Source organism: Corythoichthys intestinalis, chromosome 13 (genome assembly GCF_030265065.1).
Source record: "Corythoichthys intestinalis isolate RoL2023-P3 chromosome 13, ASM3026506v1, whole genome shotgun sequence".
Classification (NCBI taxonomy): Eukaryota; Metazoa; Chordata; class Actinopteri; order Syngnathiformes; family Syngnathidae; genus Corythoichthys; species Corythoichthys intestinalis.
In genome coordinates, this window is record NC_080407.1 from 23392724 (window position 1) to 23405725 (window position 13002).

Consider the following 13002-nt stretch of genomic DNA (forward strand, 5'->3'; position numbering starts at 1 on the left):
GTTTAACTGATGAGCCGTAGACGAGGCCAGCTTCTTTCACTTGTTACCAGCTAAATATTATTCAAAATGTAATGATGGTGGAAGAAATAAGCATCTTGAATTTGAAACTGTATTTTGTCGGCGATTAGCCTCGCAATGATCTTAATTGTGGTTGTCAGCCCAAAACCCTCTAAATATATATTAAATGCATCTAATCAGATATAAAATGACTACCACATAATCTGTGGTGATCGTTTGGTGCCCAGTTTTCTCGTCGAATTGCAGCAGTCCATCTCGCTCTCCTCTATGGGTCTCTCGGAATACGGTAGAATTTCAAGTCTCTCCGTCTATCTTCTGTGTTACTGCAACCAACCGCCACACACGCCTTCACCATTATGATTATTAATGTTAACGAGCAGAAAAACAAGCCATAAAAGGAGGAATTTACGAAGCGGTAATGCGCAAACACGACGACCTGACGGACAATATGGCGCGGAGGCGTGGTTGTGACGTCATGTGAGTGGGGTCTATACGTGCGCGTCATGCATCCTGAGTCCTGACGTAGTGGATGTGAGTGGCTGGAGGCGCCGTCCGATTGCTTCGGAAAAGTGGTGCTTTGAAGACAATCCACTTAACCCCAAGACGTAATGTAATCGACTGAAAGGTGTCAGATATTTTTGGACAAGAATCCGTTCAATCTCGCTACTGCTTCGGGTCGTTTGGGTGCACGTTGATACTTCGAGGCCTGCTTTGTTAGCCTAGCCTAGTTTAGCAGCTAACAAAGAGAACGCACCTGGGATACACACGTCGCCGAGCAAGCAAACGTCATGTCCCAAAATGTCAGGTGTGTAAGTTTACTTATGACTCAATTGTCTCGCAAATACTATACATTACAATTCAAATGTTTGAAGACACAAAATGTCTGATTAGTGCTGTCACGCAGCACCACATTTGTTGTTTTCTCTCTTTACTGTTTTTGTTCGTCTCTTACTAATTTGAATGTGATGTAAAGCACTTAAATTATTCTCATGTAACAATTCTACATATTTACCAATCGAAAAATGGAGTAACGACCTTTCAGTCACATCCTATAATAGTTGCTGGGACACAAATCTGTAACAGTACATTTACAATGACTACGAACACCAATCTGCAATTTATCCAATTTAAACTACTGCATGGATAGCATAAAACTCAGTTTAATGCGTACAAAATAGGATTTTTCCAATCCAATAAATGTCCAAACCAAGGGCATAGGTTTAAACACATAACCTGCATGTACACTTTTTGCTGAAAAGTTGGAAGTGTAATGTCACTACCGTCCCTATGCAAACCCACGTCCTTGGTCCAAACTGTCAGGAGAATTATCCAGATACATACATGCATGCTATTTGGCAGTGTGAAACTGTACAACAGGTCCGGCTGCGGGTAATGAAGGAACTCCCATCCCTTTCGAACTGCAGGATTCCATTGTCTCGAACTGCAGGATTCCATTGTCTCCAAACCTTGCTCTGCTCGGTGATCTGAATATTTTATGTAATCAGGCCCGTCCGCTACTGGCGACTTTAACGATCACTAAAAAACAAAACAATGTTGCTCAATTGGAAAAATAAACGAAATTTTAACAAGAACTAATGGCTAAATTTAGTCATGGAACATGTAACACTGGAGCAAATATCTGCAAAACCAAACAAACAAATTGTACAACTATGAAAACTAATGCTCAAAATTCACTCGAATGCTGAAGCTTGAATCATGATTCTTTCTTGCATGGGAAGTAGGGGTGTGACAAAATATCGAAATGGTGATAAACCGTGATACTTTGTATCCCAAAAGGTTATCGATATGCTCCTGCCAAGAATTGATATATCGTTGGGGGCGCTTACAGCTCCCTTTTTGTTCATTTTAAGGCAATTACAGGTCACTTTCTGTTGAGTTTGAGATTTGGGGAGAATCTTTGCTCCAGTCCTGAAACCCAAAATAAACCGGAAGTGACCCCTACATGCCCCAAAATCATCACGGAGTGACCCAAAATGCCCCAAAATCAGAAAGGGGTGACAAAAAATCACTAGCAAATAAACAGTTTCAGAACACAGTGAGTGACTTCAATTTTCCAACAGGATTCAAAACAGTTCTTAAATTTTCTTTTAGTGATATGTTTATATTGTCCTAAGCATTAGGGTGAACACCAGCAGTGTAGCTAAATAAATCTCACGAATCACTGGAGTGAAGTACGTGAAAAAAACTGAATGATGCGCATTGATAGGACGCTATGACTAAGTATTAGGGCCAAATAAATAAAATAAGGACTATGACATTAAAGCCGTACTATTGCTATGAGAAAAAAGTCGTATTATTAAGTAGTGGTAGTTGTTGTGAGGAGCTACGCACTTTCCAGTACGTACATGTACCTTAACTTGGAGCTACGACGAAGCATTAGTATAAATCCTCCTATTGATTATAATTATTTCTTAACCTACATTAGCCCGACATAATTATATGACTTTTAGTCTCGTACGATTAATTTAACGTTTATTCTCGGAGTAACAGTTCAGTGTTTTTTCTCGTGCTATTACTATGAGAATAAAAGTCGTATTATTACGTACCTGAATAAGCAGCTACGTACTTTACGTAACGCCATGCTGCCTCTGTTAAAATCAACAATATTGAAGGCATCTTGTGTTTTAGAATTAGTTTTACAAATAAGAAAATCCTTAATATCTTTACTCATCTACATTAAATGATGATCAAAGAAAGATGTATAATCTAATGCTTCATCATAACTCCCAGGTAAGGTAAAGTGTGTGGCAGTTTACAACTGCATTACCCCTACGTAATAATGACTTTTTTTTCCTCGTAGCAATAGTACAACTTTATTCTCGTAGTTCTCTTTTACTTAAGGCCCTATCGCCCATTCCTAATATGGACTTACAAGAGACTGCACACGACAGTGACACCCACCTTTTATCCGTTGAAATAAGTCCATGCTTTGCCCATTGTGGTCTGCTTTTGTGACTTTGTGCCGCTTTCCTCACTTGCATCCTGAGCATGTGACATTCTCAACTTTCCACCCATGTATTTTATTTATTTTTTACTTGCCTTTAACCGTCAATGGGTTATTGTGCTTGTCGACACATGTACTTCATCTGCAACAATGTCGACTAGTCCGGATGGCTCTATTACATTGTGTCGTAGTGGATGACAACAAGATACGAATAAATACACAATCGTCACAGAGGTTTACTTCTGAAGCAGTAAGTTATTGTGGGGACATATTATGGCTAATGAAGACATAAAATTTGGCTCATGTGTGATTATGTTCTTGGTCTTGCAGATGTCAGTCAAGCGCATCGTCCTGAACACCTGGAGTCTGCTCGCATGGAAGAAGCGGAAGACTCGCCATACATCAAGAAGGTGGAGGAAAAATTTGTCCACATTAAAGAGGAGCAGGAGGAGTTCCTCATTAGACTGCAGGACCCCCACATTAAGGAACAGCAGCAACCTCATCCCCTCAAAAAGGAGGAGGAGGACCCTCCATATGTCAAAGTGGAGGTGGTGGACATCCCCAAGTGGACTGTTGAGCCCTTGAAAGGTGAAGATGGAGGTCCGAGTGACGCCAGCAGAGGGGCGGAGCTTTCGAATGGTAGCAGCAGCAGTTCAAAAGAAGGGTCCCAAGCAGACAACCTCATCGCTCGACCATCAGATTGTGACGACTTCACATCACACTCGCTGTTCTGTGAGTATTACATTACTCAACTTGAGGGGAATGTGGGGCTCTGTGTGAAGAAGAAACGGGAACTGTCATTTGGTGGCATTTGTTCAATCCGTTTAGTCTTTATGCGACAGTGTGTCCAATCCTTGTTGTTTACGAATTATGACTGACTCATTGTGACATCGGCACATCAACGCGAGTTTAAGGTGCATTACATCTATGTGTAAACTTATGAAACGGAATAACATGCAAAGTGATCGTCTGCAAAACAAGCGTGTGCACCATGATTGTGTGAAAGACGAGCACATGACAGAAAACACTCAGGTGGCTTGAAATTCCGTTCTGAGAACCCCAATTCAACTTTATTTTAAAAATTTCAACATGCATGTCTGGTTCATCATTGGAAACTTAAAAATATCTTTTTTTTTCTGAGCAGGAGGGCATTTTTGACACCCTAAAAGTAGGTGAAATCATGTGAGCTAAAAATCAAGTTTCTCATTTTAAAAACGAGTTTCGGACACACATACTGGTACATATTAAATAATAAACACTTCAAGTCACGTTTTGCAACAGAAAATTTATTAAAATCAGCAAAGGGGAGATAATTAGGCAACTTTGGAGCAAGGGAAGATTTTTTTTTAATCGGGGAAACAAATAAAATCAACAACTACACCTTAACCCTTTAACACCTAAGCCTATTTTGGCCGAATTTGCATGCCTTTGATGTTGCCTTTATATTTTAAAGAAAAAAACTGTTCACAATGGCCAAGTTGGGTCCCTTTTTTCAGGATACCTTGAACTTCATGTCCAAACTGTTGTTTTCTTCACTGACCAACTTTAATCCACATTTTGGACCCAAAAAGACAAAAAAATCCCCAAATCTTTTTTCAAAATTTGTAATGTTGAAGTCCCACTGACAACCAAACATGCTCGACCAACGGTTTTGAAGCTTGATAATATTTATTCAACTTGCTAGGATTATCATTCAATAGAAAAAAAATAAGATTGAATAGTTTTATGTTTGTCAATTCAACACAAACAGCAGCTATGGTCATAGGCGTTTTTGGCCTTCACACATACTATGGTCAAAATGTATTATATACAGTGCAAAATACTGAGAATTTTTTTTATATATATTATCCAACACAGAAAGGGTTTGGAGGATATCTCTTTGTGAAGTTAGGTATTGTACCTATCACCTTATCAAAGGTACATATGTACATGCAATCAAGCTTCTCGAACACACATCTATATAAAAATTGAAAAGATTCATAGTGAAGAAAAAATAACAAACATTGAAAAAAAAGTATTTTCAAAAATATTCAGGCATGAAAATCTCTCACCTTTCGGCGAAATTCGCCGTTTTGAAGTCAAAAAGGATGACCTACGTGAATCGTGTAGATCCGAGGAGAAAAATTTTAAGGGGGGGGGGGTCGTTTGTAGGCATGTGCCAGTTACCTTCACGGATTACCATGCTATGAAAACGTCGCGGTTACAAAACCACTAAAATTTTCCGTCATACAGTAGTAAGTATTCGTTATTTTTCATGTGTCGAAAATGCAGCCAGCTTGGCGCGGCAGCGCTTACCCCTTCCCCTGTTTGATGCTGCGTGTGTCAGTGACGCTATTCCAGCAAACCCAAAAACAAGCACTCCAAACGCAACGCGTAAATTCTTCAATTTATTGATCTCTCAAATCGTGGTAACTGAAATATACCAAATGAATACATTTAAAACGTTGTACACTCGTATTTTTCCACATGTGAGTAGCTTCAACAGTTTAGCTTCATGAAAAAGTTCATCAAAAACAAAACACACATTTTCCTTTCAAATTCAATACACAAAGTTACTAAAAACTTACAAAGACGAATGATAGGCAAGGCTTAGCTAGGACAGCAACTTCATTGAGGTTAATCACAGCCGCTGAGAGAGAAACAAGTTTGTATGCGGGGAGGAAAAAAAAAAGAGCGTCAAAGATCGCTAATTGCGACAGATGATCTTGTACTAAGCACAAATTCACATTCGCTGGAGGAGGTAAAGTATCACTCCCAATTGTTTTTAGATGAATGCATTTGCCAGCATATTGAATTTAGTGAGTAATGGTTTTCGTTTTCATATTTTGTGGTATGACAAAGTTACTGCCGTTCGTTGCAGCTTGCGTTGAACACTGCCGGAGCGTCCGGTGAAAAAATAGCTCCCGTTAAGGTAGCGTCAAGCTTGTGTATTTAACGGTAATATAAAAGCAGTGTTGTCAATAACGCGGCATCGTAATGCGTAACTAATCTGATTACTTTCTTTCAGTAAAGAACAATCTAACGCGTTCATTTTTCTAAATCAGTAATCTGAGTAAAATTACTTTCCTTGATGCCTGTGCGTTACTATTTTGTTATTGCCCCATAATGTGTGTAGAATGAAGAATACTGTAGTCATGGGAGTGACATCACATGTCACATTTTTTAATCGGGGATGGAACAAAAAGGGTCACGTGTATTACCATGATGCGTGAGCGCTGGGAGTTTGCGGCCAAAACAACATAGCCTTGCTACCTCGCCAGGATGCAATGAAATAGGCAGGAGATATATCACAAACGGCTGCATTTGCACACTGGAAACACAGCCATTACTTCACATTTTTGTCCAGTAAAGATAACAAAAATATCTCCGTGCGCTGCAAACTTTGCACTGGCTCAAAAAGACTGTCCACCGCTATAAGCATCCAATTCAAGCACCACTTGGAATTACAGCACAACAGGTAACAGGACAGCCAGGACTTTTTGATACTGCTCGTGCTCAATCCTCGGTTCAAGCTCAGTTGTTGTTGAGGGTTTTGAAAGCTTAGGTTTAAAGAAATTCTAAATTTCCATCTTGCCTCCTCAGCTGTAGTTTTGGCTAAGCAATGCAAACGGCTGTCTCTAAGGTTCTATAGTCACATGATCTGTTCGAAAAATAATTTGGACCCATTATGAAATACTTTGAAGGATTCCTGTTCATTTTATTCATTTGTGTTGTTTGTTTTATTGCTCTAAAACTTTTATAGACAACATTTTAAGGGCCATATTCAATGGTCTTTATTTTAAAGGGGAAGTTCAGAATTTTTTACATTAGGCTTAATCTTTGAGTTAGCCGGGGTTTAATTAGTCGTTGGAAATGATTTGAACACATTCTGTGCAGTTTGACAGTTATTTGTTAGTTTCAGGGCTCCGGAGTGGCTAAGCTAGCGCGAGTCAATGGTGGTTGAAATCAACTCCTTCAACTAATTAAACCCCCGTTAACTCGAATATTAAGCCTTATGTGAAAAATTAAAATGGTCAAATTCGCCACATGTAGGACGTTTTGCCGACGGCGGACATTTTGGCAGAACGCCGGAACATATTTCCCCCACACCTTTGTCACCTTTTTAACCCCTGACCCATTTTCATGCCTGAATATTGACAAGTAGTTCAGTTCAATTCAAATATTTTTAGGCATGCGCCCCAATCAAGTTTTTTTGCGCACTCAATAAAGTTTGTTTTTGAACATGTCACTAAGCTGCGTCACATACGTTACACAGCCTACTCATCCGCCGTTTGCGCGCTGCTGACACTTCTACTCGCCGAGACGCTACTGATCCGAGGAAAATAATGACAAATAGAGCTCATCCTATTCCTTGAGTTGATGAAATAATGCATTTGCTTGCGCTAAATTTAGTTTTCGATTCATTCTGCACGTTTCAAAGTCGCTAGCTCAATTTAACCGGCCGTTGCTTGCTACGCGTGTCTCCTTTCCCTTAGTTGGCGCCTTGCTCGTCAATTTATAAAAAACGTTCACATTAGGTTCGTCCTTTTTGACATCACAACGGCCCTTGGGATATGTAGTCTTTTGTGCTCCTTCGGTTTTGAAAAAAGGACAAGAAATGATGGAAATATGGAGATAGACGCATGGTCCATGCAGCGTGTCAATGCATATTTATGATTGCAATAAAACTATAAACCGCAAATGACATTATCTCCCGTTTTACTTGGTCGATTGACTTCAAATAAAAACTGGTGTGGACATCAACTTCCGTACTTTCATACGAGAGCAACCAGGGGCACGTGGGTGACGTAATTACAGCGTTACGAGGCTTCAAAGATGATATGCGTAAACGTGTCGCATCCGACACGTTCGGTGTTAAAGGGTTAAAGAGGAAGTTCCCCACACTTTGTGATTTCATAGTTAGCAGGAGTAAGGACTACCCATCTGTAATAATCAGGTGCCCCTTCTCAGATGATGCCAACGTCTTCATCTCTGCATAGGTATTGAGGCTTCTTGAGGTAATGCACAGAGCAGCCAGTTTCATCATCATGCACTTGACCTGATACTCGGGAACTGAAACTGTCTTCTGTTCACATCCCATCAGACTGACGTTATTCCAAACCGCCGCCCAACATTATTTTGTTGCAGTCTTTGTCATTATGTACCCATATTCCAGCAATGGGGTACCGCACGCTACACGTCACTTCCGCTCATTAATATTTATGACGTTAGCTTCTGTGGCTCTGCTGTTAGCCAAGGCGGGACAAGCTGTTGTTTGTCCCTAATAGGAAATGAATGGGAATAGTGTATGAAGGAGATGTTTACAGAGCTAAACCTACCAATTCTGTCGGAAAATTATGTCCCTGGTGCCAAATTCACTGGTAAAGATGTGAAAGAACATTCAAATGTTCAGTTAAAGAGATGGCTTGAGTGTCGACAGCTGAAAAAGACGGAAAAAAACAAGCAATTGATAACAAATCTTAATTCTATAATTTATTTACACTTCCTCCTGACTAAAGTTTTTTTTTTTTTTAATATAACAGAAACTGTAACAGTGGCAGTCAGATACCATTGTAATTCTTTTCAGGTCATTCATTGTCAGACAGAAGCAGTACGGCACAACGTTACGCTAAAAAATAAGTTAAAAATATAAAAACGGCTTACCTCTTCGTCCTCTGAAAGACCATGCCAACCCAACAAAATGTTTACTGCATATGAAATGTGAATGGATTCTACGAGCTGGTGTTGAAGTCCGCGCAAGTTGATTCGGTCTTCACATTTTTTCTTCCTGTGTTTTGGTTTCCGGAAACGTATGAAGAAAACATCCTTCATATGTCGTAATGTCTAGAGTCGTTTATACAAGTTCCAAAAAAAGCAATGTGTGATCGGCATGTTCGTTTTTGAAAGATTACCGCAGAAAAGAAGCACAAATTACATTGTTTCTATACGAAGGCGGATCTATAATGTCCCACTTCGGCTTTACTTCCACTTTACGATGCGACGTCCCGGTCTAAAAATAGCATGCGTGCGTTACGCCATTGTGCGTTTTGTACTCAGGAAGTATTCAAGCATAATGTTTAAAAATGCTCCCATATGTAAAACGAGCAGAAATGTCTCGTCTGTATTGTTTGCTTCCATGGTTTACAAAACATTGCGGTATATAAACTAAGGCTGCAGCTATCGAATATTTTAGTAATCGAGTAATCGACTGAAAATTCTATCGATTAATCGAGTAATCGGATAAAACAAATATATTTTTAGGTGAAGAGCAATTATAAATATACATGAGAAAACAAGACATTTCATCTAATCTTGAACCATTTTCAGTCAATCAATGTCTTTATTTTCGATGTATATTGTTGAAACCAGCCAACAATTGCATCTCAGATGTAACTAGAATTTAAAAAAAAAAAGACTAATTCACTGCTTCCACTCAAAAAACGTTTTGATCTTATTAAAAAAATATTATATATATATATATATATATATATCTTACCTAAAAATGCTGTGACGCTTGATAACACACATCACTTAAAAGTTAGGATTTTTTCCCACGTGTTTCAATTGAATTTCTCTTGTTGTCAAGCCATTTTTAAGTTCTAGTTAAGTTTTAAGTTAGTCTAAACTGTAAGTCCTGATAGGATTTTGAGTTTTTGCAGTGTTCAAAATAAATGTATGATACAGGCTGTATTGGAGCACATTAGGGACCAGTGCTACTTGGTGTTTTCTCAAGAAATGACTACTGAGCTAAAATTGATAGTTAGCATGATTAAGTTTTTATTTTACACCCTCATCACTCCACAATGCTATGTTATGTTAAAGCCTGTATGTAAGACACGTTAGCCACGTATCGACAGTGGTCATAATTAATTGAAACCTAGCCCTCCACAGGGCTAACGTTACGTGAGCTGGTAGCGACAGTAACGTTAATCTTATTTATTAGCGCTTAGCGCCCTTTATTAGCGCTTAGCGCTCTACTGCTTTAAGATGGCGGCTGTTTACTAACGCTGCCCAGACGCGGCCGAGTCTGTCATTCTGCATCTAGTTCAACATACATGTGATCTCTATGAGACTTATCAGACTGTACCAACGTAGCATTGTGCGGGCTAGTATTTAGCAACGTCGGCATCGTTTGTGGCGGCTGTCGGCTGCAGTAAGGTTTTTTTTTTTCCTTCTTCCTCTCCGCACGTGACATCAGCGCGTTGTCCCGCATTAAAAGTAGTCCGAGCAAAACGTGATGCTTAGAGCTGTCAAAATAAACGATTACTCGAGGTGAATAAAATTACTCGGATCAGTTTTTAAACTCGAGTTACTTGAGTTGCTCGAGTACTCGTTTCAGCTCTAATATAAACATGTGTCAATTACCGCTTTGAAGGTATAACGTGGTACGAAAACGAGACTGCTTCAAAATTATTAAAAGTTTTCTGTCATACCGTTCTTCCGGTATAAACTATCATCGACGACTTGGACAGCGCATTTACGTGACAAAAATAAGATAAGGTGTTGCAAAAAAATCTAACCGCGTGTGTGTGTGTGTTTACTAATGCCATCCACACGACAGCTCTGGATGCTAACTATCTCCATAATAATGTAACGAATCGGATTATACGATAGTGGGGGTATTTGCTTGCGTTCCTGAATGCACCGCTTGACTTACGGAGATGTGGCAGACAGGAGCCATGTGTTGTATAAGTTCCCAAAATAAAGAATTGCAACTTTACTAAGTGGGTGACATTTTGTAGACGTTACAATAATATTGGAATAAGTTTGATCACACAATGGTCTACGTGAAGATCTGCAAACATTTTTTGACATTTTTTTCAAACACCCGCCTTCTCCGTCACTAGAGCAGGAGTGCTAGCTGTCACTAGCAAACTTGACACATGTACGCTACTCCTCTCATCCCATTTTAAATATTCATTTTGCTTTTGCTGCTCGTTTTGTGAAATATCGACACGTTAATATTAAGTACGAGTTCAAATTGGAAGGGCAGAACCGTCGACATGTTTATGTCGTTCACGAGTGACACTGTAAGTTCGGCAGCGAGCCCATGTGACGTCACCACGCTGCGACGTCAATAACAATCATGGCGACCTACTAGTTAAAATAATTTTACAAATTTTATTAAAACGAAAACATTAAGGGGGGTTTTAATTAGAGCCTAGTTCGGGCCTAAAAAATCCAGCCCGACCCGACACGGCCCGCTGGTATTGAGGCCCGACCTGGCCCGAGCTCGATCACTTAACTAGATTTGCAGGCCCGAGCCCGAAAAACCCGATTTTTTTTTTTTTTTTTTTTTTTTTTTTTTTGAGTGACGCGGAAAAAACGCAGCAGCAGCAATTTATTTTCATTTCTTCGAGTTGGCAGAAAAAAACGCAAGTTTTCTTAATGTTTAAATAATCTACATATTTTTTTGAGAATTATCAAAGCATTCACACAACGAAATAACGCTGGGAAAGTTTGTTAAACATATTTCTGAGTGTGTGGGATATTGTTCTCACATGGACGCGCCTCTCTGACAAGGAAATGAAAATGAGGGCGGCGCCTCGGCCGTGCGCAAACGGTACAGCGGGAGGACAAGAATAAAGAGCGGCTGGCGCCACGGCGTTCGTGCACACGCACAAGCAAAAGCGCAATACAGAGAGCCTGTTCTCCATTTTTTTTTTTTTTGAGTGACGCGGAAAAAACGCAGCAGCAGCAATTTATTTTCATTTCTTCGAGTTGGCAGAAAAAAACGCAAGTTTTCTTAATATTTAAATAATCTACATATTTTTTTGAGAATTATCAAAGCATTCACACAACGAAATAACGCTGGGAAAGTTTGTTAAACATATTTCTGAGTGTGTGGGATATTGTTCTCACATGGACGTGCCTCTCTGACAAGGAAATGAAAAAGCGGCCGGCGCCACGGCGTTCTTGCACACGCACAAGCAGAAGCACAATACAGTGAGCCTGCTCTCCATTTTTTTTTTTGTTTTTTTTTTGTTTTTTAAATAATTTATTAGTCCGGCATGGCGGCCCGACCCGAACTGACCCGAACGTGAATGCTTAAAATGTGGGCCCGACCCGACCCGACATTCGGGTCGGCTTCGGGTTCGGGCACAAAATCTAACCTCTAGTTTTAATATCAAATTAGTATAACTCGTACTAGCATTGATGTTCTAAGAACTACATCTCTTTCTATCCTTGGATCCCTTTAATGGCTACTAGTAAAATCTTCAACAGTTTTTTATCATTGGCTTTCCAATTTTCCAGCTTCAAATCACTCAGTTACAGACATTCACATTTAAAAGGGATATGTTGCCCGAAAATGTTCTCCAAATGTGAATGAATTTCAGTCCAGTAGGGTGTAATAACATTGCATTTCCAAAATAGATGTGAGTGGTCCGCTCCATTTGGTCCAGAGTCTCTCCAGCAGGCGTCTCCTTTACCCAGGTGTTGTTTTTGTACTGGGGTTATAAAATATCTCATATTTTTCCAACAGAATATGTGCCATACATTCGAGCCCGTAGTGGTCCATTGTAGCTGGCACATGTTCTCCCAACTTTTAAAGCGTATTAAAACACTAAGGGGCTGTGAGATATCAATAGAACCGTTATGTGGCAAGATAACAAATATTAATAAAGTTAACAAAAAAATAAATCTCATTCATGAGCAATTATTGAAAATTACGAATATTTCCGAAAGTATTCCGGAAACAGCCGAATGGGGCAGAGACGTCATAACAAGGAAACAAAAGGTCGTGGCAGGTCTTTTGTGCTGCTTTCGCTTTTGAAAAAGGACAAGAAATGATGACAATATGGAGATGGATACATGGTCCATGCAGCGTTTTAATGCATATTTATGAGTGCAATAAAACTATAAAACTCAAATGACATTTTCTCCCGTTTTTCTTGGCCGATTGACTTCAAATAAAAACTGGTGTGGACATCAACTTCCCCTCTTTCAAACGAGACCAACCAGCAGCACGTGGGTGATGTAATTACAGCGTGACGAAGCTACAAAGATGATATGCGTAATCGCGTCGCTGCCGACACGTT

The 13002-nt window shown here is 39.6% G+C and overlaps 1 protein-coding gene across 4 annotated transcripts in view; it reads left to right on the forward strand.

The window, feature by feature from the left end:
- The first annotated feature begins 548 nt into the window (after positions 1-548).
- LOC130928046 (gastrula zinc finger protein XlCGF57.1-like) overlaps positions 549-13002 on the forward strand; it is a 75851-nt gene continuing 63397 nt past the window's right edge. For all 4 annotated transcript variants that reach the window (XM_057854248.1, XM_057854245.1, XM_057854246.1 and 1 more), the window contains exons 1-2: positions 549-823; positions 3314-3715. In XM_057854248.1, the coding sequence (XP_057710231.1) occupies positions 817-823; positions 3314-3715 (409 nt within the window). In that variant the 5' untranslated portion in view covers positions 549-816. The remainder of the gene's footprint in view (positions 824-3313; positions 3716-13002) is intronic.